The following is a 23,049-nucleotide window of genomic DNA, read 5'->3' on the forward strand; positions in this document are numbered from 1 at the left end:
GTGAAGTATGCAGCACATTGGGAAAGGGATCATCCTGTGTGATCCAGCGAGACACAACCCAGGGGGTCTCAGGAAGCCACCTTGCTGCTTCCTGATACTCAGGAGCTATGGGATTATTATGATTTCCTGTAGATTGTACTTGAGGAGAATGAAAAAGAAAAGAGACACGACCCCTTTCCCACAGCAGTCCCCTTAAACTCCAGCAGGCTGGGAGGAGGACAGTTTCTCAGATTTGAGTCCTTCTTTTTAGGGGACAAAGGTGGGAATCTTCCTCACATTCTCTGTAGTGAATACAGATGCAAAGAATTCATTTAACTTCTCTGCAATGGCCTTGTCTCCTTGAGTGCTTCTTTAGCATCTCAATTGTCCAGTGGCCCCACTGATTGTTTGGCAGGCTTCCAAATTGTTTTGCTGTTAGTTTTTAAGTCTTTTGCTAGTTGCTTCTCAAATTCTTTTTTTGGCCTGCCTAATTATAGTTTTACATTTGACTTGCCAGAGTTTATGTTCCTTTCCTGGAGCTGGCTTTGCTGTTGCTAAATCAAAGCTCGTTTGGGTATGTCTACATAGGCTGCAGTCACACCTCCTGGATGCAGTGTGGATACACCCTCAGAGTGGCAAGGCTAGATTTAACACATCAGCCACAGGATATGCACAATGAGTAAAATACAGCAAAACTGGCAGATTACCTCCGTCTGGCTTCTGCTACAGGGAACTCGTCCTTGTACCACGTCAGCTTCGAGTCACTCAAAATATTGAAGAACTGGCACCAAAGTTTCAGATTTCCTGATGCATCAGAAAATTGTTCTGCTCTGATCTTACGAATTAGCTGGGGGGCTAAGGACAAAAGTGCAGAGACGGGAGTGGTGTGAGACCAACAACATACATATCAGTTCCACTCCACAGACTAGCCCTTGGTCATTCAGTCTTGTTACCAATCCCTGGGATTAGCATACGCCCGTAGCACAGCTTTCACCAGGCAGGCTTTCAAAGTGCTACACAAACAGATACAAACTATATAAAAGGAGGAATGCAGCACAGCAGCTGTTCGCAACAATGGGAAATGAAGAAAAATACCAGATCCAACCTGAAGTGCCGAGGGAACTCAGGGAGGCAGAAGGCATTCACCAGAGTGGGAATTTTTGCTGTACACATCTGCTTTTTCCCTTGGATCTCAAGTGGCCCCGAGGAGATATCTTCAGTTTTACAGCTCATCTGAAGGCTAGTCTCTTACTTCCTCCCCACAATGCCTTCAGAGACCCCAACAGCACTGACCACGAAGGTGGAGCGCCACCTATGAGTCTGCACCACCACTTCCTGCACCACCAGTGTAGTGAGTATCTCCCATCCTCCTCCGAGCCACCCTGACCTAGCTTAGCTTGTCAGGTGGCAGATCTCGGCACTGGGTGGTCAATGGCACCAAACCACTCTTGTTTTGGTGGCCTTAACAGAAATTTGATATCAACACTTTAAAATATGTAAAATATGAGACAGGAAACAGATCGGCCAGTGCTGCAGTGGGACCGAGGACTGCTCAATGCTCTCCAAACTTTACTTACTGCATAATCAGGTTTGTATCTTTAATGTGGGGGAGTGGAGGGGAAAGGTAAGGCAGCCTATACCAGGCTTCCTCTGTGTGTGCAGCACAGCAGAGACCAGGACAAGTTTTCAGATAGCCTTCACTGATGTAAGCAGAGTCTGGATGAGCTCTCCCCTGACACCTAGTGGTGAGCTGTGGAAAAAGACTTCAGAAGCTGATCTTTTTTGCGTAGGTGCTCAGCATGATGGGATTGCTTATCCAAATGATCAGTTGTGGCTGGTGTTGGATTCCCCAGTCTCCTTGTCATTGGGGCAGGAGTAATAAAGGGTTGTTATCCTTGTGTGTAAACCGAGGGCAGTAGAACTGTACCTGGCATTTCCCAATGGAGGGACTCACCCTCAACTGAACAACACTCGCTAGGCAGGGGACATGGGTTCCAAAGTATAATAAGTTGACAGAAGATGGGAGCAGATCTTGATAGTGGGTGGTCTGGGTCTTGTTTAAGGATTATAGACACTATTGGATCTTGTCTGTCTCCATGATATAATAAAAGTACTAATTTAGATTAAATTGAGAATCTTGTTACATACTGCAGAAATGAAATCACTGATATCTAGATCTAAGAATTAGATTTACTTTGGGAGTGATAGGGAAAATTTGCCCCCCCTGTCCAACCTAGGTTATTATTTGCTTGCAGCATTTATTGTATTAGGCCCAAAGGCCTATAGTAGTCCTGTTATATATATATATAAAGTTTGCATTTGCATTCTTTTTTTATGTTTATTATCTGTACAGAGGGCATTCAGGGAAATGAAGAACCAAAAGAAGGAAATAAGAAAGGAGTGTTCTTGTTTTTTTTTTTTTGCTTTATGAATTTTAGCCTGTGTATAATGTAAAAGAAAGAAGGGAGACTGCAGACCACCCACACAAACAAAAAAAAACAATAGAAACACATATGGGAAAAGAAATATGGAAAACTGAAAAAGCTTGTGTGATACTCTCAATTATAACTCCCAAAAATAAGGGAATTTGCTAATTTGCTAATTTATTTTAAAACTTAATTTGTAAAAAAAACAGGCAGAGGGGGGAGAGCTTCCTCTGCATCTACTGCATGCATGTGCCTACTAAAGTACCTCCGCTGCCCTGATCAAAAGGAAGGTGTGGTCGATTTTTCCACAACAATTTCCACAGATGGGGGATCCACAGATGGCATCCCTGGATCATCCCCTGGATCGAGTTCCGCTGGCGGTTCCCCCCAGACAAGGTAAGGAAGGATCTGAAAAATCTGGAGGAGGGTCTGGGAGGCTGAGAGGACTGAGGAGGGCAGGCTGAGAGCTCTGGCTGGATCTGAACTTTTAACATCAGGCAGCCAGGCGGACGCCTTCTTGAGGTTAGTTTGACCGTGTAATTCCCGGTGTGGTAGGTCCTCCGTGTTGTGTGTGTGTTTGGTTTTGGAAGTGTTTGGAAGTGCCTCGAAGCCTAAGCCAACCGGCGGCCTCCGCGCTTTTCGGGTTCTTTCTTTTCGGGGGTCAGGAGGGGGGAGGGTCCCAGAGCGGTCAGTCGCCCAGGGCGCGTGCCGCAGGAACGTGTGTGTGTGTGTGTGTGTGTGTGGTGTGATTGCCAAGCGGCCAGTGGCAAGGTTGTGGCAAAAGCTAAAGACGGTGGAGAAGGCTAGTGAGTGACCGGGAGTGCCCAACCCTCAACCCGCAAGGAAGAGACTGTGGAACTGGCTCCTGGCAGGCAGTGGCAGGAGTGGCTAACTGGTCGTCCGTCACCAGTCCCCCCGCCCTTACCGCCCCCCTCTCCCCGCTCTTTCCTGTGACGCCCCCTGAGCACTGCCTTCACCTTGCCTTCCACCGGAGCTATTCCCCACCCCTTCCCTTCGATAAGCCTCGGCCCTTAGGGAAGAGGAGGGGAAGCCCAAGAACTGCACCGACCGCCGGAAGCTACTGCAGCACCGTTGGTTTGAAGGCTGGTGGCTGGGCTGAGAAGAGAGGAGTGCCGGCTTTTCTGTTAGCCCCCCGCCCCCCGCCGGCTACCCGCCGGCAGAGGCGCGGCTGCGGTCTCGGAACCTCTGATGTGGCGGCCACCTGTGCACTAGTGGCAGAGGTCCACTGGCCATAGAATACGGCCGTCGGCATTCCATAAAGCATTGGCATTGCTTGATGGAAAACTGGAGAAGAGGGGTGAGCTGAGGGGGGGAACCGAACCCAAAAAGACGCCTGCCACATATAGGTATTTAAATTATAATCAGTCGATATATAAATACTAATGATAAAAAAATAAAGAATAAATATTGGTAGAAATGAGATGATCCAAAGTTTCAGTTTCCCTCTGAGAGAGTTGATGAGAGACAAGATTGTACACTCAGGGGGCCCACTCCTGTGTTGTGAAGGTTGTTTTGTGGTGGTTTTGTGTTTGTTGTTATGTGTCCCCAAGGTTAAAGTTTAGGAACTAGAAACCAACCCTAACTGGGATGACCCTGGGGAAGAGTGGCCCTAGAGATGGCCCTAGCCATAAGTCAGCAGGCAAAGGAGCAGTCAAATAGGCCAAGAGTCCTAATTGCCGTAAATGGAGCCCCACAGCCTAGGAATGTGCCAGTGAATAATCAAAGTATTAGAGTTACACCTGACTGATGTGGTGTGTTTTGTTGTTGGTTTGTGTGTGTGGGCTAGCCTGTCTGTTAGGTGTTTTATATTTGGTGTTATTTTGTTTATATTTAGTGGGTTGTACTTCAGCTGGTTGTGTCCATACAGGGGCATGGGTGTACGGGGGGGACGGGGTTCATGCAGGAAGTGAGCAGATCTAATGGGAGAGAACCACAAGAGAAGGGCTAGGAAGTAGAACAAGAATACCAAGAGAGAATAGATAGGAAGCTGCTGCCCAGCCGAGCTGATGGAAAGAGATTGAAATGGTGGTGAAATCAAATTAAATTAAATTTGTGTGGAATGGTGTGTAATCACTCTGGTGTAATCCTGGCCGTTCACAAAGAGGGATACAGAGCAGATGCAGGCACAGGGACAGAGACAGAGACCGACCTGAAGCCTTCCCTGTTTCCTTCCTCTCCCCTGTACCTGTGAGCACCCTCCCCTCCAAGCAGGTTGAGCATTTGTGGATGCCAAACTGCCTGAAATTTTGCCTAAACTAAGCAAGACCATTTCCCAAGTGTAGAACCAGCAAGACCAAAAGTTGAGGGAGAGTAGTCTCTCCCTTTATGCTGTTAAGAAGGTTTTTATTTTTTCTGTTTGTGCTGTTGTTTTCTTTCCTATTCTTATGTCTGTAGCCCTGCTATTATTCTTCTTATAATGTAAAAGGATGTTTGTTGTTAGAATTATCAAGAGAAAATTGTTGAAATAAATGAAACAAGTCACGTTGTTAAAAAATAATATAAAATAGCTGTATATAAATAGATAAATGGGGGGTATATAAAAGGCCCACCCTAATAGATAAAAAAAGTTCAGTCCCTCCCCACTAAACCTTGCTAAATAGTGCCGTAAAAAATGAAAGGAACTAAAAGAAAAAAGCGGCAAGGCAAAAAAAGGGAAAGCAAAAGGAAAAGTAAAAAAAGTAAGTTGAGGAAAGTTAAAGAAGGAAAGTAAAACTGTCTGTGAATAATTATTGGAAGATTAAGCAATAAGACTAAATGTGAATAAATCAGGCATAAAATCATTTTAAAAAAAAATCATTTGACTATAAAAGATAAAAATTTTTGTTTTTACAATCTTTGTTTTAAAAAAATAATTGTTTGTTATTTAATTAATTTGTTTTGGAAATTTGTAAAACAAACAAAAAGTTAGTGTTAATTTTGGAAAATTTTAGTAATTTATAAAAAATTTGGTAAATAAATTAATTATAAATAAGGTAGAAAATGATTCAATTTAAAAACAGTAAAAAAATAAAATATGTCTGTAAACCCCACACAGCCTAAAGCCAGGTTAAGTTAAACAAGATTTTAAAAATCAAAAAAAAGAAAAAAAAAAAAAAACAGAAGTTAAAAAAAAAAAAACATGTATAAAAAAAAAAAAAAAAAAACAAATAAAAAAATAAAAGGAATAAATTGGGTAAAAACATTATAAATATAGAATTTTATAATTGTAATATTTTAATACCTTTATTAAATTATATTATTATTTATTTAAATGTAATTAATTAAATAATTGTTTAAATTTAAAGTAAATGTTTGTAAGTATAAATTAATTTTTGTAAAAATTTTTAAACAACATAAAATGTAAAAATAATGCATAACAAAAACATAAGTGTGGTGTGGTAACAATATTGTAAAGGCCACAATGTTATGTGTACAATGCAAATTTATGCACACTAGCCTTTCTAAGCTGGAAACCAATTTTTAGGCAGGCCACTCCCAAGCTACAAGCTTTAATAAATTTATTAATGTAATACTCAATAGGGCACCTAATGCAACTATCAAAATGACATTGCTGTAAACTAATGCTTAATAATTTTATGTTAATATATAGATGAAATGTGGCAAGAGAATAATGAATGTAAGCTCTTTTTGCTATATGCCAAGAGCTGATTGCTGCTGGAGTCCAGAAGGAAACTACTCTAAGTACTCGGCCTCTGCCCAACACCTCCACCCTCATCTTCCCATGAGAACTGCCCACATCTTCTCATTGACCTGACTAAGTGCTCATGCTGACCACTCGGTCTGCTGCATGTTTCTTGATGTAACAACCTTTCCTTTGTCCCTTCCGAAGATGTGGCAACCTTCCAGTGCTACTTCTAAACAACAGAAGAGGTGGACAAACTGAAGCTTTAACCCTTACTTTCTTGGAATTGACAACTAAGCACAACCTCCTTGCCTCCAATCCGAGCAAGTGACAAGCCTCCAAGCCTCTCCAAAAGCCAGGTGAGTGTGGCTGTAACCTCTCTGCAAAAAACTCTCTGCTGAAGAAACAAGCTAAAAGAACCTGATTAACAAGGTGGAATGAAACTTCTGGAAATAATGGCCCTGAAAGAACATGCACGAAACCATGATATCCTAAACAGCCAGAAGTGCCAGTCCCTCGGGTCAGACTCCCCAGTGCACCCGCCAGAGACAGGTCAACCAGCCTCCCTCTCACCTGGTGCTGTTGAGGCGGTCTCTGGCCTGTCAAAGACCAGGGGTCCTGGCCTGGGGGACACAAACTCACGAGACCAAGGTTACTCCCTGCGGCACCCCCACCACCTGACTCCCCGCCTACCCCACCTTTCCTGAGCTTCACTAAACCCCAATAAAGAGAGGGACTATAATCAGACTAAAAAGGACTATAAGGGGGAGAAAAAATTCTGGAGGGTTGATGCTAAAAGAAAATTGTTGGAATGCTTAGGATTGTATTTTTATGGACAAATCAATAGCAAAAGCAGATTGGTACATTGGGACAAGTTAAGAGATTTATTTTCGCACAACAAGATTGGTCGGGGCGGGGGCGGGGAAGAACAGATTTAAAGCCGGCTGGGTATCATCATCAGGTGTTCAGCCAAGTGCATGATCGTGTCAGTCTGAGATGCTGAAGTGATTAGTGGATGGGATCAGGAGTGGATGGCGGGGGGATCAGAGTGACCAGTCATGGGCCAGGAGAGGTTCCACCAGACATGTCAGGCAGAGGCACCCATTCAGGTTTTCTCAGAGGTCCAGCTGACCTGTATGGGCCTGATAATTATGGACATTGGAGGCCTTCTGGTGTATGAACATCTTCAGAGAGTGCACATTCTGCATAAGGAAGGTCCTGCCAGGCCTTCCACCCAAGTGTTTGTAATGCCAGGAAGCCTGCCAAGCACATGTAAGATTGGGTGATTCACCAAGACATTTGGGAAATCAAGCCACCTGATATGCCTAGCCAATTCATAGTTAGAAATTCAAAAAATATGTGTATTGAAAGAACCATATGGACCACCGCTATTAGAACTAATGAAAGCTTTGTGGATAGTAGTATAAATGGAAAGATGATGCATGTAGACAGAAGTTGTAACAAGTTTGTTAAGTGTTTAGACCAAGAGTAAGAGACAACAGGACACCTAATTCTTGTACTAAACACCTTTGTAGATATTGTAGAGACCACCATTTACAAGACATACACACCAATTTACCAAACTGTACTTTTGTTTGGCCCATTGCCTTTAGCTACCTTATAGTATTTTTGTCCTAATCCCTTGTAATTAGCAGTCATATATTATCTAGTGCCTGAAAAGAGTAGAATTTGTTTGTAGTCTTACCAAAATATTATTTGTTCTATATATTAAATAGCAAAATTACCTAATTTCAGAATATAATTATAATTTATATAATGATTTATATATACACAATTTTTTATTTTTATAAGCCTAATTTATTTGTTTTTATTTATATTAATATAATGTTATTTATTTTATTATTATTATGTTTTTTATTATATATTATTATTATTATTGCTTTATTGATGTTTTAGTTGTTATTGTTTGTAATGGATGCATTTATTATTGTTTGGTATGGTTAATAGTGTAGCTTTTAATTGTAATGATAGTTATGGCCTTGATGCTAGTCTAAACCCTTGTCCTAATAAATTATAGTTCTTAGAGCTGCTTTTAATAAATGATGATTTAGCCCTTCCTAAACGAAAAACTCCCCTTTTAGCCCTTGTTAGAAACAAGCCTTCGTTTATTTGAAATGATCTCTGAAAAATTCCGAAATCAATAATTGATTGCCAATTCAGGAATTAATAAAATCACAAAATATAAAGAAGATTTCGCTTGCAATTCAAATTCCATTAAAGCAAATTATTTAGAAAAAATTTTTGAAAAAAATCCCTAGGTTAGTATTAAGGATTATATGATAGGGAATATTTAAAGGCCATTAAGCCATAGTGTCTTGTTGCTTTATATATTTATGCAAGGGCATTTATTCTCCAGTTATATATTAAATCTGTAGAGAGGGTTTCAGATTGCTTTAGAAATTTTAGAAGTTTTAGCCAAAGAGAGAGGGCACCAAGGAAAAGATTGCTTTAGAAATTTTAAAATAAGAAAAGTGTGTCAGTAACAAAAAACAAGACACTTACTAAAAAAACAATACATATGCAATGGAATAAATAAACTGGAAAGATGGAATGAAAATTTAAAGTAAACTGCCAATTGATACTCCCAAATAACAGGAGAATGTGTCTCTTGCAAGAGACTACCCAATATGCACCGGCAGTGAGACCCCCCCTAAATAGCTGAAATCACTAAGAGCTGTGATAAGGAGGTGGGGGCCTGAAGACATCTTAGTGAGTAGCCTGCTGGGTGGCTAGCAGAGAGGCGTGGTGAGCAGCGAGCAGAGAATCTGGTGGAGATGGCCAGAGCAGAGCCCCACAGAGGCATGGCAATCGGCTGTTGGGGCAATGAGCGAGTGCCTGAGCAGTGCAACGTGTAAGGTGCCTCCTTACCCCCTCCCCCCACCTTTCACACAGGGTGGGAGATGAACTCTGCAGATGAACCTCTGAACTCTGGGGCTGCACTGGCCAAGGACAGCAACTGTGAGTGGGGTACAGAGAAGGGATAAAGCACAGTTAAAGGGACTTTTGGGTTGCTGGACTTAAGACCATTGGGGAAAAGGACACTGCCCAACTTACTTGCGGGTGGGTCTTTTTGCTCATGGTTTGTGTTTATGAACCCTAGTTGCAGTATTTTCCCAAATTAATGCTGAGTTAATTCCCTCCTTTTATTAAAAGTTTTTGCTACACTCAGACTCTGTGCTTGTGAGAGGGGAAGTATTGCCTCTTAGAGGTGCCCAGGGGGTGGTGTGTAATTGCCCCAGGTCACTGGGTGGGGGCTCGAGCTGGTTTTGTGTTGTATTGTTGAAAAGGAACCCCTAGATGCTGAACCTGACCCTTGTTGCTGCTGGCTCCACCTGGCAGAAGCGTTACACTTAGATCCCTCATGACACAGAGATTGGGCAAGTCCCATCTCTGGTAACTCAAGTGATCACAGCATCATCGCTCTAACACCGAGAGCCTCACAGTGAGCTACAATGTGGTCTACAGTGAATTCTCCTTTGGGGGCTCTGCAGATCCTTGGGTCCCAGCCCTTACGCTAATCCTGGCTCTGCTCCTCCTAACCCTAGAAAGCCTCAGCAAAGCCTGTCTCTCTAGTGTTGCTGGCGGTGGGTGTCTCCTGCTCTTGGTATTGTGTGTGTTCCGGATGCATACTCTAAACGGGGGGGCCTGGGTAATTACTTAGTAACTGTACAGGCTTTGGGAACGTGAACTGCTCATGATTCTGCTCTGCTTTCCAAACTACACAGAAAAAGAAGTGGATCCTTCCCCACCCGGGCTGAGAGAAGGGGACACTGGTATCTGAAATGGCAGGGTTCTTTACCCTGGTGTGACTTCTCCATTCACCTGCCTTCAACGGGAGCCCCTTCAGGCTGGCCTGTACCCATGTCAAAGGAAGGACAGGCATGGGTAGGTCTGGAAACCTGTGGAGATTTCAAATTCTGCATGTTACCCATTCCCAGATGTCCTGGTGGCTCCCTGCTACTGCAAGGACTCGTCACTGCTTCGTGCTGCTGTCCTACGTACTCCCACAGCAACCCCTCCAGGCTCTCAAACTCTGGGGGTTAGTGTGTGCCATATGCAGGGGGTGGGGGGGGGTAGAGTGTGTCTGCATCTCTCCTACCTGGGGGTATCCCATGCTGTCCTCGCCTCTCATGCTTTTCCTACCTTTAAATGGATTGTTTGTTTTCCTCGACTCCCCTGCCTGTCCTTCCTGCTTGGTAACTTCAGGGCCTTCAAGGGTCCTACTGATTTCCTCTGAGGGCTCCTCGTACGCCTTGGGAACTTCAAGTGTCGCCATCTTTCTGAGAAGGGTTGGGGAGTGTCGGTCCATAGGAGGAGACAGAGTTGGGACAGGGGCTTGTAACAGAGCTGGGTTCTTCCTGGACTGTCGGGGAGACACAGTGGGGCTGTCCCTCTTCAGATGCACTTGGCTCTCTGAGGCTGCAGCCTCTGCCTCCTCCACCTGCTTGCTTTTGGCCAAGTATATCTTGCGTCGAGCCCCGGAGGCAAGCTCCTCTGGTGTGGCACAAGGTAATGCTGCAACCAGGTCACTGGAGTTCTCCTTCGTGCTGCCTTCAAGATGCAGATCAGAAAGCCCATCATCTGCCTGTCCTGTTCCCTCCAGGGGCACGTTACCCACCACGATAGAAGGGACAGAAAGCAGGGCAGACCCTTCTGGTTCAGAGGCCTCCCTAGCTGGCAGTGTGCTACATGCTAAAGGACTGATACCCAGAGCCTCTTTGCTGGTAACTAACTCTTGGTTAATCATTCCCGTGAGCCTTCTAGACGTTCTGGGGCTTAAATGCAAGCTCTCTGCACTTTGGAAGAGTTGGTTATTTTGCACCCTTTCTAAGATTTTCCTTGATGTGCCGGGGCTTAGCCCTGCAATGCCCACTTCCAACAGTGCTTTCTCCTCCCCAGCAGGCTGGCTCTCTTTCTCTTCAGTCTCAGTGTCCTTCTTTGTGGGGCCCTTACTTTTATCCGGCTCCGACGAGGACATTTTTAAAAGCAGAAGTAAATAATTCTTCAAGGAGGACACTAGGTTTCTGTGCTGTACTTTGTGCTCCAGGGATACCTCCCCATCCGGAGTTCTCTCTTCAGCCCGCGGGGTGAGCAGCACCTCCATTTTCAGTTCAGATGTACCTGTAGAGGTCATGCTGTTTCTCCCAGCTGCAGCCACTGGCTCTTTGCCTGGAGTCACAGCTCTCTGCTCACTTTCCTCCCCACTCTCAGGAGTCAGTGACACAGGTGCCAGCTTGGCACTGCGCTCCATGGCAGGGCTGACTGGAAGCTGCTCGCGGTGAGGCATAGCAGCTAGCGTTAGTGCAGATCCATTTGTTTTCCCAGTCTCCATTTCTCTTTTCACGTCACCTGGTGGCTGGGCTGCCGATTGTTTCCCATCAGCAGGGGCTTCTTTGACTGGAGAAGGGGAAGCTGAGCCTGGTGCTTCCACAGACTCGGAGATCTCTGCAATGGCAGTGGGATGCAGCTCTTCCTTACTCACCTGGGTGGAGACCGGAGTTGCCTGTTTAGGTACCCAGGACACCCCACCCACCACTCCACCTGCTTGCTGTGAGGTCTCATGGAAGGGCTCCACAGGGTTTTCCTCTACCTCTGTGCAGGACAAGCTGTCCCCTAGCCAGCTTCCAGCTGGCTCGGATTCTGCAGTTAATGGCTGAGCAATCTTCTCACCCTCCCCCATTCCACTCCAGCAGGCACCTGGTTTAAGCAGGGCTTTGCCTCCAGGCATATGACTTGCTTTCTTCAATGCTGACCCAGCTGTAGCTAGCTCCTCATTCTCCTCACTTGGAGTTGGTCTTTGCTGGGTCTCTTTGCCTGGGAAATTCAGGGAATGCCCTGCTCCCTCCTCTTTCCAAGGTGGATGTTCCTCCCAGCTGGGCTGTGTGAGGCCAGGAGATCCAGCAGGAGGCCTCTGGGAACTCTCTTCACATATTTTCAGCATCCCTGTTCCTCGCGGCCTGGGGCTGGATGGCTGTTTAGACTGCTCTGTCTCTCTCTCCATGCAGATGGGCTTCCCTCTTGTGAGCTCCTTTAATTGGCTGCCTCGAGGATTAGTGTCCTCCGTTGGCTCCAGCGCTGAATGTTTCAGGTCACTGGTGGACAACACTACCTGCTTCACTGCCTCCCGAGCCTAGGAACAAAAGGGAAACCATGATTATGTTATTGCCTGGATTCACTTGGTGTTAACTTAGCACCCTGGGCCCATCTACACTACACTGCACGGGGTCTGGATACCATATTGGATCATGGTCTGGTCTTGCCTCTGTGGATAGGACCAAACAGGTAGGGCCTGATTACAAGAGGGGTTGAGGGACACTAGATGGGGAGGCCCTGAGTTACTACAGAGAATTTTTCCCAGGTGTCTGGCTGGTGGGTCTTGCCCACTTGCTCAGGGTCTAACTGATCACCATATTTGGGGTCGGGAAGGAATTTTCTCCTGGGTCAGATTGGCAGAGACCCTGGGGGGTTTTCACCTTCCTCTGCAGCGTGGGACATGGGTCACTTGCAGGTTTCAACTAATGTAAATGGTGGATTCTCCATAACTTGAAGTCTTTAAACCATGATTTGAAGACGTCATTAACTCAGCCAGAGGTTGGGGGTCTATTACAGGAGTGGGTGGGTGACGTTCTGTAGCCTTCAATATGCAGGAGGTCGGACTAGATGATCACGATGGTCCCTTCTGACCTTAAAGTCTATGAGTGCCCCATGCTCCCACTGATTGCAGTTGGACCTGTGAGGGTTCAACACCTCTGAAAAATCAGGCCCTTACTTGTAACTATGCTCCTGCCATGCAAAGACCATGGCTGCAACACAGCTCCATCACATTCAATTCTCTTCTCTACACGTTCTCATACAGCACTCAACACCGTAGCATTGGAGCACCTTCCAACAGTGCATTAATCAACATGACTAGCTTCTGTCATGTGGTGTTTGTTCTCCCAGCATCTCCTCAGGAGGAGACGTGCGTGCAGTTAAGTGTCTTGTTGGATTTTTTAACGTTATTGTTTTAAATGTCCATGCTCCTTTGTGCTTATGTTAATGAAGGCAAGATCAAGGAAACATGCCTGGCACTTGGAGCCGAAAACAGGGAAGTTTCTGATGGGGAGTTCACGCTGCAGTCTCAGACCAGCCACTGAGGAAGTTGTGTTTCCCTCACTGATGAGCTTATCTCTTATTGCAGAGTGCTCCATGGGCTGGAGGAGCGGAGTTGCTAACCGGAGTCTTTGTGCCAGAACTTTCCCTTTGCGTTACGCAATTGTAACATGTCAAGAAATGGCACACACAAAGCACATAAGCCTGGGGATGCCCATTTCCCAGTAAAAGTGGTATGTTATTGCTGACTGCAAATCCCAAAATGTAGATGTCATGATGAAACAATAGGAGAATCACTCTCTCCCATCTCTCCTTTAGCAATTCATAACATTCATGTGAAAAGGGCATGGGGATGCCAGAACAGAGGTTCTTCTACCCCAGCGTCACTCTCCAACAATGATCAGTACAAGAAGCTGCAAGAGACCCCTCAACTGGCAAATATGGGATAATCTCCCCCCTGTAAAGGTCTCATCCTAACCCCTAATAGTGAGAGATCAGTTTAAAGATGGAAGCAGGAGGTTTTATCTCCTTTCCAAAACTTTTTTAAACATCAACTATTATAACTAGATATTTCTGATATCCATATAAACATCCGGTCTCCCTCTGCTAAATTCTTGCTACATTCTTGACCACTCTGATGTCCTGTGGCAATGAATTACACAGTCTAATTACATGTTGTGTGAACAAGTATTTCCTTTTATCAATATTGACTTTGCCACCTTCCAGTCTCTTGTGTCTTATTCTTGTGTTATGAGAGAGGGAGAACTGAAGACGTTTCCAATTTACCTTCCCTAGGCCAGTCATTATTTTATATACTTTTATCATGTCCCCTCTTATCTATCTCCTCTCCAAGGTAACAATCCCAATCTTTTATCTCTTTGTATGAGAGTTTTTCTAGCCACTAATCATTCTTGTCACCCTTCTTTGAACCCCTCTAGTTCCTCAATATCTTTCTAGAGATGGGGTGGCTAGTGCTGCCCATGGTATCCAGATGAGGCTACTCCATTGATTCACATAAAGGCACTAGTATATTCTCCATATCATTCACCATCCCACTCCTTACACAGCCTAACATTCAGTTTGCTTTTCTGACCTCAGCTGCACATGGAGCAGAGGTTTCACTGAGCTGCCTGCAACGATGTCCAGAGCTTTTTCCTGAGTTGCCAATTCGTTCAGAGCTCTGTAAGGTGTATGAGTGGTTCAAATCATTCCCTCCAATGTACATCACCTGGCATCCTCCCCTCTTCCCTGTGGGGCAGTAGCCTTCCCCGGTCCTTCCATTTGGGCAAGATGAAGTTCAGGGTCACAGCAGCATCACTGCTGATGTGCCATGTGGCCATGCGATCCTCAGCCATTACCCTTCCCTCTCAGTACCACATTAGCAGTGGGGTTTGGCATCCACAGCCATGTATTCTTGATGGAAGAAGGTCACGGCTCAGAGTACAAGTTCCCCCTCCCTCACACAAAGCAAGACTCTCACTTGTGCCTGAGCCCACACACTGCTCCATATCACCTAATATAGTCAAGTGACAAGCAGCCTCCACTTCAGCCTTGGTGATGCAGAGACCATGTGCTTCTGAGTGCTGAAACCTCTTGAAAAACCTGATAAACCACTTATGTGGCATCCGACTATGGGCACGGAGGAGGCCCTAATACTCTCCATTAGCTGAACAGAAGTGCAAAAAGCTGTTTCCCTGAGTCCCCGTTAGCAAATCATCTGCCCTGCAGGGCACTCAGAACAGTCCCCAAGAACCTCCAATACACTCACTCCTGAGCTTCCCCCAAGAGAGGAGGAGCTGAAATCAGAAAATCCCTAGGAAGCTGTTAATAAAGCATTTCCCGCAGAAAGGATCCGAGAGAACTGGCCTCTCCAGCAGTCATATTAACCCACAAACCCTTTGTTACCATGGAAGGCCGGTTGCAGGCACTCACCCTGCCCTGTGTCCTCCAGCTCTCTCGGAATAGGAGAGTTGAGATTCGAAGGTTAGAACCCCAGCGAATGCAGAGCTAAGGTCCCTCACACCCCCACTTTACAAGAGCGTTAGCTAATACCAGCAAGCAAAACACAAACGTTAGAGAACCAGGAAACAAAGAGCTAAGGTGACATTTCCCACACAACCTCAACTCTGCCCTACATCCATGTCCAATGGAATGGTACAGCAGGACTCTGATTCACACAGTTCAATGGGCAATCGGTGTAGCCAGTTCACCTCCACTGGCCATGGGGTACTTGCTACTGTTTCACAGGCATCACCAGAGACCCTCTGACCTGCCTCAAAAGAGGCTCACAATACAGAACAGGATTTCCCAATATTGTCTTTTCTGGAATTGCCACAGGAGTGTTCTCAAATTCCAAAGGGGAGAAGCAGCAGGAGAGGTGACAGCATACGGCAGCGAACTTTGTAACAGCATGGCCTGTGTGGTATGAGAGAGAATGAGGGATGGACAGCCTATAACCACTCCTCCACCTGTGCATCCACATAGGGAAGCGCAGGTCTCAGTGTCACAGGTATGTTGGCAATCAAGAAGAGTGATGGGTGTGCGGCTGTGATTAGCTAAAGCAGTTCTGGCTGCCAGGGTCCAGGTTACAGCACAGCTCCAACTGATTTGAAAGTCTCTTCAGCTGGGCTGTGACGGGCACACACTCAGGGAGAGTCGCTTCCACTGCTCGTGCTGCTGCAGCTACATGCTATTTTTATTGTGCCAGCCCGATGAGAGCTAGTGCTGGTATGTTTCCTCCAGCTGGGAATCACACCCCCAGCTTCAAGTGCAGCCATGGCCATTAACAGTCAAAAAAGAGGATCAAGGACACTAGAAGAGAAGAAATGTTACAACAAGAATGGCAGGCAGGTACTCCCATCGCAAAGTAAGTGAGAATGTTCAGATTCCAAAGAGCAAACACCTGGCAGTGTGACCAGGTAACATCTACACCATCTCCATCACAACCACCCTTGAGGGGCTGTGCCTGCAGCTGCAACACAACACTGCTAAGCAAAACCCAGCTCTGTTTCTTGATATGACTGACAGTGCTGGTGTGCTGAAAGAAGTAGCATGCTTCACTGACAATGAAGAACTTGAGGAACAGCAAATACAGGATTCAGGTGGTGAATTCACCTAAGCAGCCCCCTGGAGAAGGAAGCCCTGGAGGCTCGGATGCAGTCACTAGCGTTAGCCCGTAGCTATTCATTAGTCTGTGGTTATTTTTAGCTTGTGTGTTTTATTCTCCTTTGAACAAAAGAAAAACAGGGTGGGGTGGAAAGATGTAACAGTGACCCCTGGAGACAATGGATACAGACCCTGTCATGGGAAAGGATACTAACCTTGTCATCCCAACCCCATCATGCGACAGACTAGGCAATAAAGTACAGTCTCTTTCCAGCTCCTCTCTGTCAGACTGTTATTACAGTGCATACAATCTTTGAGGTGAAAGAGATGGCCATGGCTTGGACTACTGGGGATGGGACTGGAGAGGAATGAGTCAGTTATGGCAGTGTAACAGAGGAAGACCTGGCAGGCTTGGCAAAGGTGTGGATGAGGGAGGAGACAACTCATGTGACCCCAAAGTGCAAGCCGGGGGATCCAGAAGATGGTGGAGTTACAGAGTGATGGAGGGAAGGGGTGTGTCTGGATGAGTGAAGAGGAGCTCAGTTTGATGTGCTGGCAGCAGACACCCTGGAGGAGAGATCCCTGAGGCAGGCAGACATGCAGGACAGCAAAGACAGGGCCAGTCAGGATGTAGCAGTAAATGTAATCCATGACAGAGGAGATCATCCCATGGGTTGGTCTAGCAGGAGAAGAGCTGGCAAACCTCACAGAATTTGCAACATCTCACAGAAAAGAGCTGCCTTGGATGAGCTTCAATGTACACCATCCTCCCAGAGCTTGTTCATGTCAGCACAGCATGACAATGTCAAGTCAAGGCCTTGTAGTGTGGACACCTTATTAGACCCACGCTGTGAGGCCAGGTGATGGAGCACAAATTCCATTTAACATCAACTGATTAGAAAACTGAATGTTGTCAAAGTATTTCGTAAAGATGCTCCACAGCAAATATAATTAATGTCTGTTATCTGTACTGTAGCAAGAGCACTTCTTATTTTATGGCATTTACACCATGGGCAGAATGAAGAGGAGCAGTTAATTCAGAACCAACTTCTCTGATCTTTGGGTCAGAAGTGGATCAGACTTTGGCTCCACTTTTCTCATTACAGCCAAGCTCTGCTCAGAGGGAATCTATTTGAGATGGTGCTGATGTCAGTACTGGAGCCTGGAAAACACTGACACTAAGGCCCTGTCCAGACCAAGGGAAAGATTTTTGTTTTAAAACTCATGACAGTCAATTAACACATTCTAACCACCACCTAGTACCCAGTGTAGACGAGTTTAACACCTTTAGGAATGCCTTCGCTAGCATAGTTCCAATAGCGTTACTATGACCAGCTAACGTTCCAGACATGACTGTCTTTATCTACACTAGGTGCGAGATGGCATTTATCCACTTGTTCGTTAGGGAGCATGTTTTCTAAGAGGATGCGTTTTCCAGTGTAGACAAAGCCCTAAGGATGGCAGGACATGACTGGTGCCAGACACCATTCTGCTCGGGAGCAAGCAGCACAAAGCCAAGTGGCAGGCAGCGAAGCTCAGGAGCAGTGCTGCTGTGGATTTTTGTGGCACGGCAGGGATTAATGCAGCAGCTTGATGGTAAGAGAAGTGATATGGCCCATGGGGGCTGTGCAGTCAGCTTAAAGAAGGGTCCAGGGGACTGTACTGGGATAACTGCAGAGGACTCCAGGATACAGAACCTCAATTCTTTGAGTGCTTGTTCATGACAATTCCAATCAGGTGTGCGCGCGTGCGGGTGCACAGCAGCCGGAAGATTTTCCCCCTAGCAGTATCCATTGGGTCAGTCTGGGCGCCCACTGGAGTGGCACCATCATGGTACTCAGTATAGGTCCCTACCAGCCCCCCACCCCCTCAGTTCCTTCTTACCGCCAGTGACGGTTAGCTGGAACTTCCCTTTGCTCTTGTCGTGAGAAGCGCATTTGGCAGTCTGTATATCGTTCTCATTAGTTCCATCGTTAGTGTTAAGTAGTTAGTAGGTACTTTATTTAGTTCTTAAGTTTCCTTTGGAGGGGCTTCCCCTCAAGCGCTATCCCAGTGCAAGGGCATGCTGTGGTCTCCTGGCTTCAAAGCCTGTGAGGTCTGAGGCAAGTGTATGCCCAGACGCAATCCTCACACTTTGTGTTTGAAGTGTTTGGAGGAGAGCTGTCAAAAGGATCACTGTAGGATCTGCAGGGGGGTTCACCCCAGGATACTGAAAGACAGAGATCAGCGCCTGAAGATCCTCCTACTGGAAGCAGCACTCCAGCTCCAATGGAACCCCAATGCCAAGTAGGGATTTCCCTACACTGTCCCTAGTGGGGGTGTACACTCCCCTTGAATTTCCCCAACACTCCCCCTCAGTTTTGTGAACTAGTTACATGCAATGTTGCCAATTTAGTGATTGTTTGGACATTTGAATTGAAATTGAAACATTAAGACACACTTTAAAAACATATAAAGAGTATGATAAAATACATGTATCTGAAAAAAGTATAATAGATTTGAAAAGTATGAACATAGACTATCTGCCTTATACAGATGTAGTTTTTTATGACAATGTCAGTGCATTCATTTTGGTGATGTTGGCCAACCTAATAATTTCAAATTATGATTTGTAAGCAAAGTCTAAATGAGCTCTCCCTGACAGCTAGTGATGAGCTGGAGGCTGGGGGGAAAGGCTTCAGGACCAGATTTTATTTATATTCACACCTAATCTACCTAGTTATCCAGCAAACAGAACTGTGTTGCCCAAGTGATAGATTTTTGGCTGGGGTTGGGTTACAAATCACTTGAATGCGGGGTGTGTGTGTGTGTGTGTAATGAAACGTTGTTATTCTTATTGTATGAGTAAAGGGAGGTAGAACTGTACTTAGCCTGTGCTGATTGAGGGCATCAAGAGAGAGGGTGGGGACAAGTGTTTTGCTTGATGGTCTGCCTGAGTCACAAGTACTATTTGACCTGCCCCTCTCCACTGTTTAAAGACAGAGCTGATTAGGCTCCATAGATCAGGGGTGTGCAAACTATGGCCCAGGGGCTGCATCCAGCTCTTCAGACATTTTAATCCAGCCCTCGACCTCCTTCCAGAGAGCGGGGTCGGGGACTTGTTCTGCACAGCTCCCGGAAGCAGTGGCACATCCCCCCTCCGGCTCCTACGCGTAGGGACAGCCAGGGGGCTCCGCATGCTGCCACAAGCGCTGCTTCCACAACTCCCATTGGCCAGCAAACAGGGCCAATGGGAGGTGAAGAGGTGGTGCCTGCAGATGGAGAAGTGCGCAGAGTCACCTGGCTGCGCCTCCGCATAGGAGCTGGAAAAGAGACATGCTGCTGCTTCCGGGAGCTGCCTGAGGTAAATGCCGCCCAGAGCCTGCACCCCTGACCCTCTCCCATGCCCCAACCCCCTGCCCCAGCCCTGATCCCCCTCCTGCTCTCCAAACCCCTCGGTCCCACCCTCCTGCAACCCAGAGCCCTCACTCCCCACCCACACCTCCACTCCCTACCCCAGCCCAGAGCCCACTCCCACACCCTGAACTCCTAACATCTGGCCCCACCCCAGAGCCCATACCCCCAGACAGAGCCATCCCTCTGCCCCACACCCCAACCCCCAATCTTGTGAGCATTCATGGCTCACCATACAATTTCCATACCCAAATTTACCCACCCTGCCATAGATAGTCATTTGTTTTGTTAAGTTACCACTACAGCTGAAATCACTGATAATCAGGTCTAAGTGCTTAGACCCTGCTGTGGGACAGTGTTTCTGACGAAGAGATGGCCCAGTCTGCACTAGCAGCGAGGTTCCCCCACTGAGAGCTCAGCTGAAATCACTGAGAGCTGGGTGGAACCTCAAGAGACCAGCTCCCAGAGGTCACAGTGGCAGGTGGCAGCAGAAGGTGACAGCGCAGGGCCATTGGCAACAGAGTGATGGAGTGAAAGGTGGCACAACGAACAACAGTGGCCAGAGCGAACAGTGAGCAGCTGGAGGAACAAGCAAGGTGCCTTCTTGCCCTCCACCTGGGAGGTGAACTCATGTGAAAGCACCTCTGAACTTGAGTCTCCACTGACCAAGGACAACACCAGTGAGTGTTAATGAGGCTGTTAAGAATGCTGGAGACACAACACAGTTCATGCGACCAAACATGGCTGCGGCATCATACTTTCTATTTAAGCAAGAGATGCCACACACTACAAACTGGAGGCCAATGTTAAGTGCATTGTCACTTGTTCATCCTGAAGTTGAACACTGGTTCCAGACAAGACCAGCAAATGCTCACTATCTTTCTGCAAGAAACTCAACTGACTGGCTAGAAGCATGTGGTGCAACAGTGAAAGATTCAACAGTTGAAAAAGTGAAGAACTCTCTTACCACATCTAAAAAAATGTACATATATGGCTGATGAATGCACTGATGCAAATGGACATCAAGTATTAAGTCATTGTGTACGTTATCTTGATGTCAGTGGTAGGCCAGTAGATGCATTTCTAGATGTTCAAGTTATAAAAGACACATCAGCTGCATCTGTGACAACCCACATCTTAGAAGAGTTAAATGCTTGTCAACTGGACCCCAAACAGATGGCTGCTTGTGCATTTGATGGAGCTGCAAACTTCTCTGGAAGACATGGTAGAGTACAAGCTTTGCTCAGAGAAAAGTGTAACCCTAATCTCTCCTATACACACTGCAGAGGCCATCTACTCCAACTAGCACTAGTACGAGCTGCAGACTCTTCAACAGACATTTAAAAAGCTATACATTTAATGGCTTCATTGTATTCTTTTTTCAGCAAGAGTCCAAAAAGATTGAATATCTTGGAAAATGTAGAAGATACACTGGGACTGAAGTTCAAATTAGTCCAGCCTGGGAAAACCCTCTGGCTTTCTCATGAGCGATGTGTGCCTGTTGTCTTAATATTACTCCAGCCATTATTACTGGCTTTGGAAAGTATCTACCAAGATGGGATGGATCTAAGTGGGATGGATGGATCCATTTCCGAGGAATGGAAAGCCTGTCGTATGAAAGGAGACTTGAGGAGCTCGGTTTGTTTTCCTTAACCAAAAGAAGGATAAGAGGAGATATGATTGCACTCTTTAAATATATCAGAGGGATAAATAAAGGGAGGGGGAGAGAGATATTTCAGCTCAGTGTGCTAATGGACACGGACGAAAACGGATATATATTCAGTGTCAGGACATTTATTTAAAATTGACGAAGGTTTTTTTCTATCCATCAGAGCAATTCTGGAACAGCCTCAGCCAGGGAAAAAGGACAGCTGAGGGAAGGGACCTCTTTAAGAAGCGCGATTTAGCGAGATAAGTTATGTTGATGGATGGTATGATAGGTATAATATGCTTAGTCAATATATTGCCACACTGCCACACTGGTAATTAGTAAATATAACAATGGGTCAATATATTTTTAGCCTTTTCCAGAGGAGAGAGGCTGGAGAGAGTTGCCCTGAGCTGACCGGGATATTTGGGGAAGCCGAATTTTTTTCCAGGGGGAATTCCAGGTGGGTGGCTGAGGTTGCAGGCCTTCTCCCTTCTGGGGGCAGCAGGGGTGGGTGGGGGTGCAGTGTGGGTGAGTGTGTGATCTGCAGGAGGTCAGGGAGCTTGTGCATCTCAGACTAGATGATCATAATCTGATCCTTCTGATTTCTAAGTAGTGAGGCTGGTGAATTACTTTTGCTACTACGTTCAGAGAAGACTATTGCCATTCTCTCTCGTAAGGCTACTGTTGAAACCACTTGGGTCATTAAACAATGCCATCCAGGCACCTGCTACAACAGTATTAGATCTTTCTCCAGCAACAGAAGCTACATTTGGATCTATCAGAGAGCTATCCATTGAAAAAGTACTGGAAGAAGCAAAGACTTCAGTCCAGAAGTTGACTCATGAAGGCATTTATATTGAATCCTTAAGTGAAGAGGACAAGAAGTGTTTGTTAAGACAACTGAAAAAGTACACAGACCTGATTCTTAAAAATCTACAACAGCGACTTCTAGATTCTACTCAACCTCTACGTAGCTTTTACAGATCCCTGTCCTATAAAACACCGACAGTTGAGCAGAGTGAGGCACTACCAGCAATGGGGCTGCAATGTACTCAGGTCAGAATAGAGAATTTGGACACAGAGTGGAATATCATATGATGAATGAATGAAGATTTGACTTCAACTTCTTTTTTATCATTACTAGTGGCTCGAACCGATCTTTGTGCTATGTTTCCTGGGATGAAAGAAGTAGGAATTAATCTTTTGCTACTCCTAGTCACAACAGCTACAGTTGAATGCTCTTTTTCCATCATTGAATAGAATTTTGAGTTCTGAAAGAAGTCACCTTCTGCCTGATCACATGAATGAACTAATGAGCATATCAACTGAAGGAATGGAAGTACCAGACACATGAGAAGCCAGCAAAGTTGAACGCGTTGCATTCAAGAAGTTCATTAAGAGAGTTGTGCAAAATTTATAACAAGAAACCAAGAAGAATGTAGATGTAATGCTTCATAGAAGGCTTGAGTAGCCAACTTTAATTTGTGCGATGATTTTAAAACATGAGTTAAATCTAATAAAATGGTCATGAAACATTTTTCAGTTTTTACTATAGTGCCATACAGCCCACCTTCACCCTCACGGTCTCACCCCTCATCAGCCCTGACCTCTTCCCCCCCCCCATATATTTGAAACCCCCCCGATTTCAATTCCTGGAGAAAACACTGGTGCCAAGTACCTCCTCCTCAGTACGCAGTGCCCCGGTACCGTTGGCATGGAGATCGGTGCCAAGTAAAGAC

At 45.8% G+C, this 23,049-nt stretch overlaps 1 protein-coding gene across 3 annotated transcripts in view; it reads right to left on the bottom strand.

Moving 5' to 3' along the window:
- Positions 1 to 23,049, bottom strand: part of ALPK3 (alpha kinase 3) — an 89,597-nt gene that overhangs the window by 7,176 nt on the left and 59,372 nt on the right. For all 3 annotated transcript variants that reach the window (XM_039491409.1, XM_039491408.1, XM_039491410.1), the window contains 2 exons: positions 10,213 to 12,199; positions 687 to 834 (listed from right to left, as the gene is read on the bottom strand). In XM_039491409.1, the coding sequence (XP_039347343.1) occupies positions 687 to 834; positions 10,213 to 12,199 (2,135 nt within the window). The remainder of the gene's footprint in view (positions 1 to 686; positions 835 to 10,212; positions 12,200 to 23,049) is intronic.

The sequence above is a fragment of the Mauremys reevesii genome, linkage group 10, assembly GCF_016161935.1.
Source record: "Mauremys reevesii isolate NIE-2019 linkage group 10, ASM1616193v1, whole genome shotgun sequence".
NCBI lineage: Eukaryota > Metazoa > Chordata > Testudines > Geoemydidae > Mauremys > Mauremys reevesii.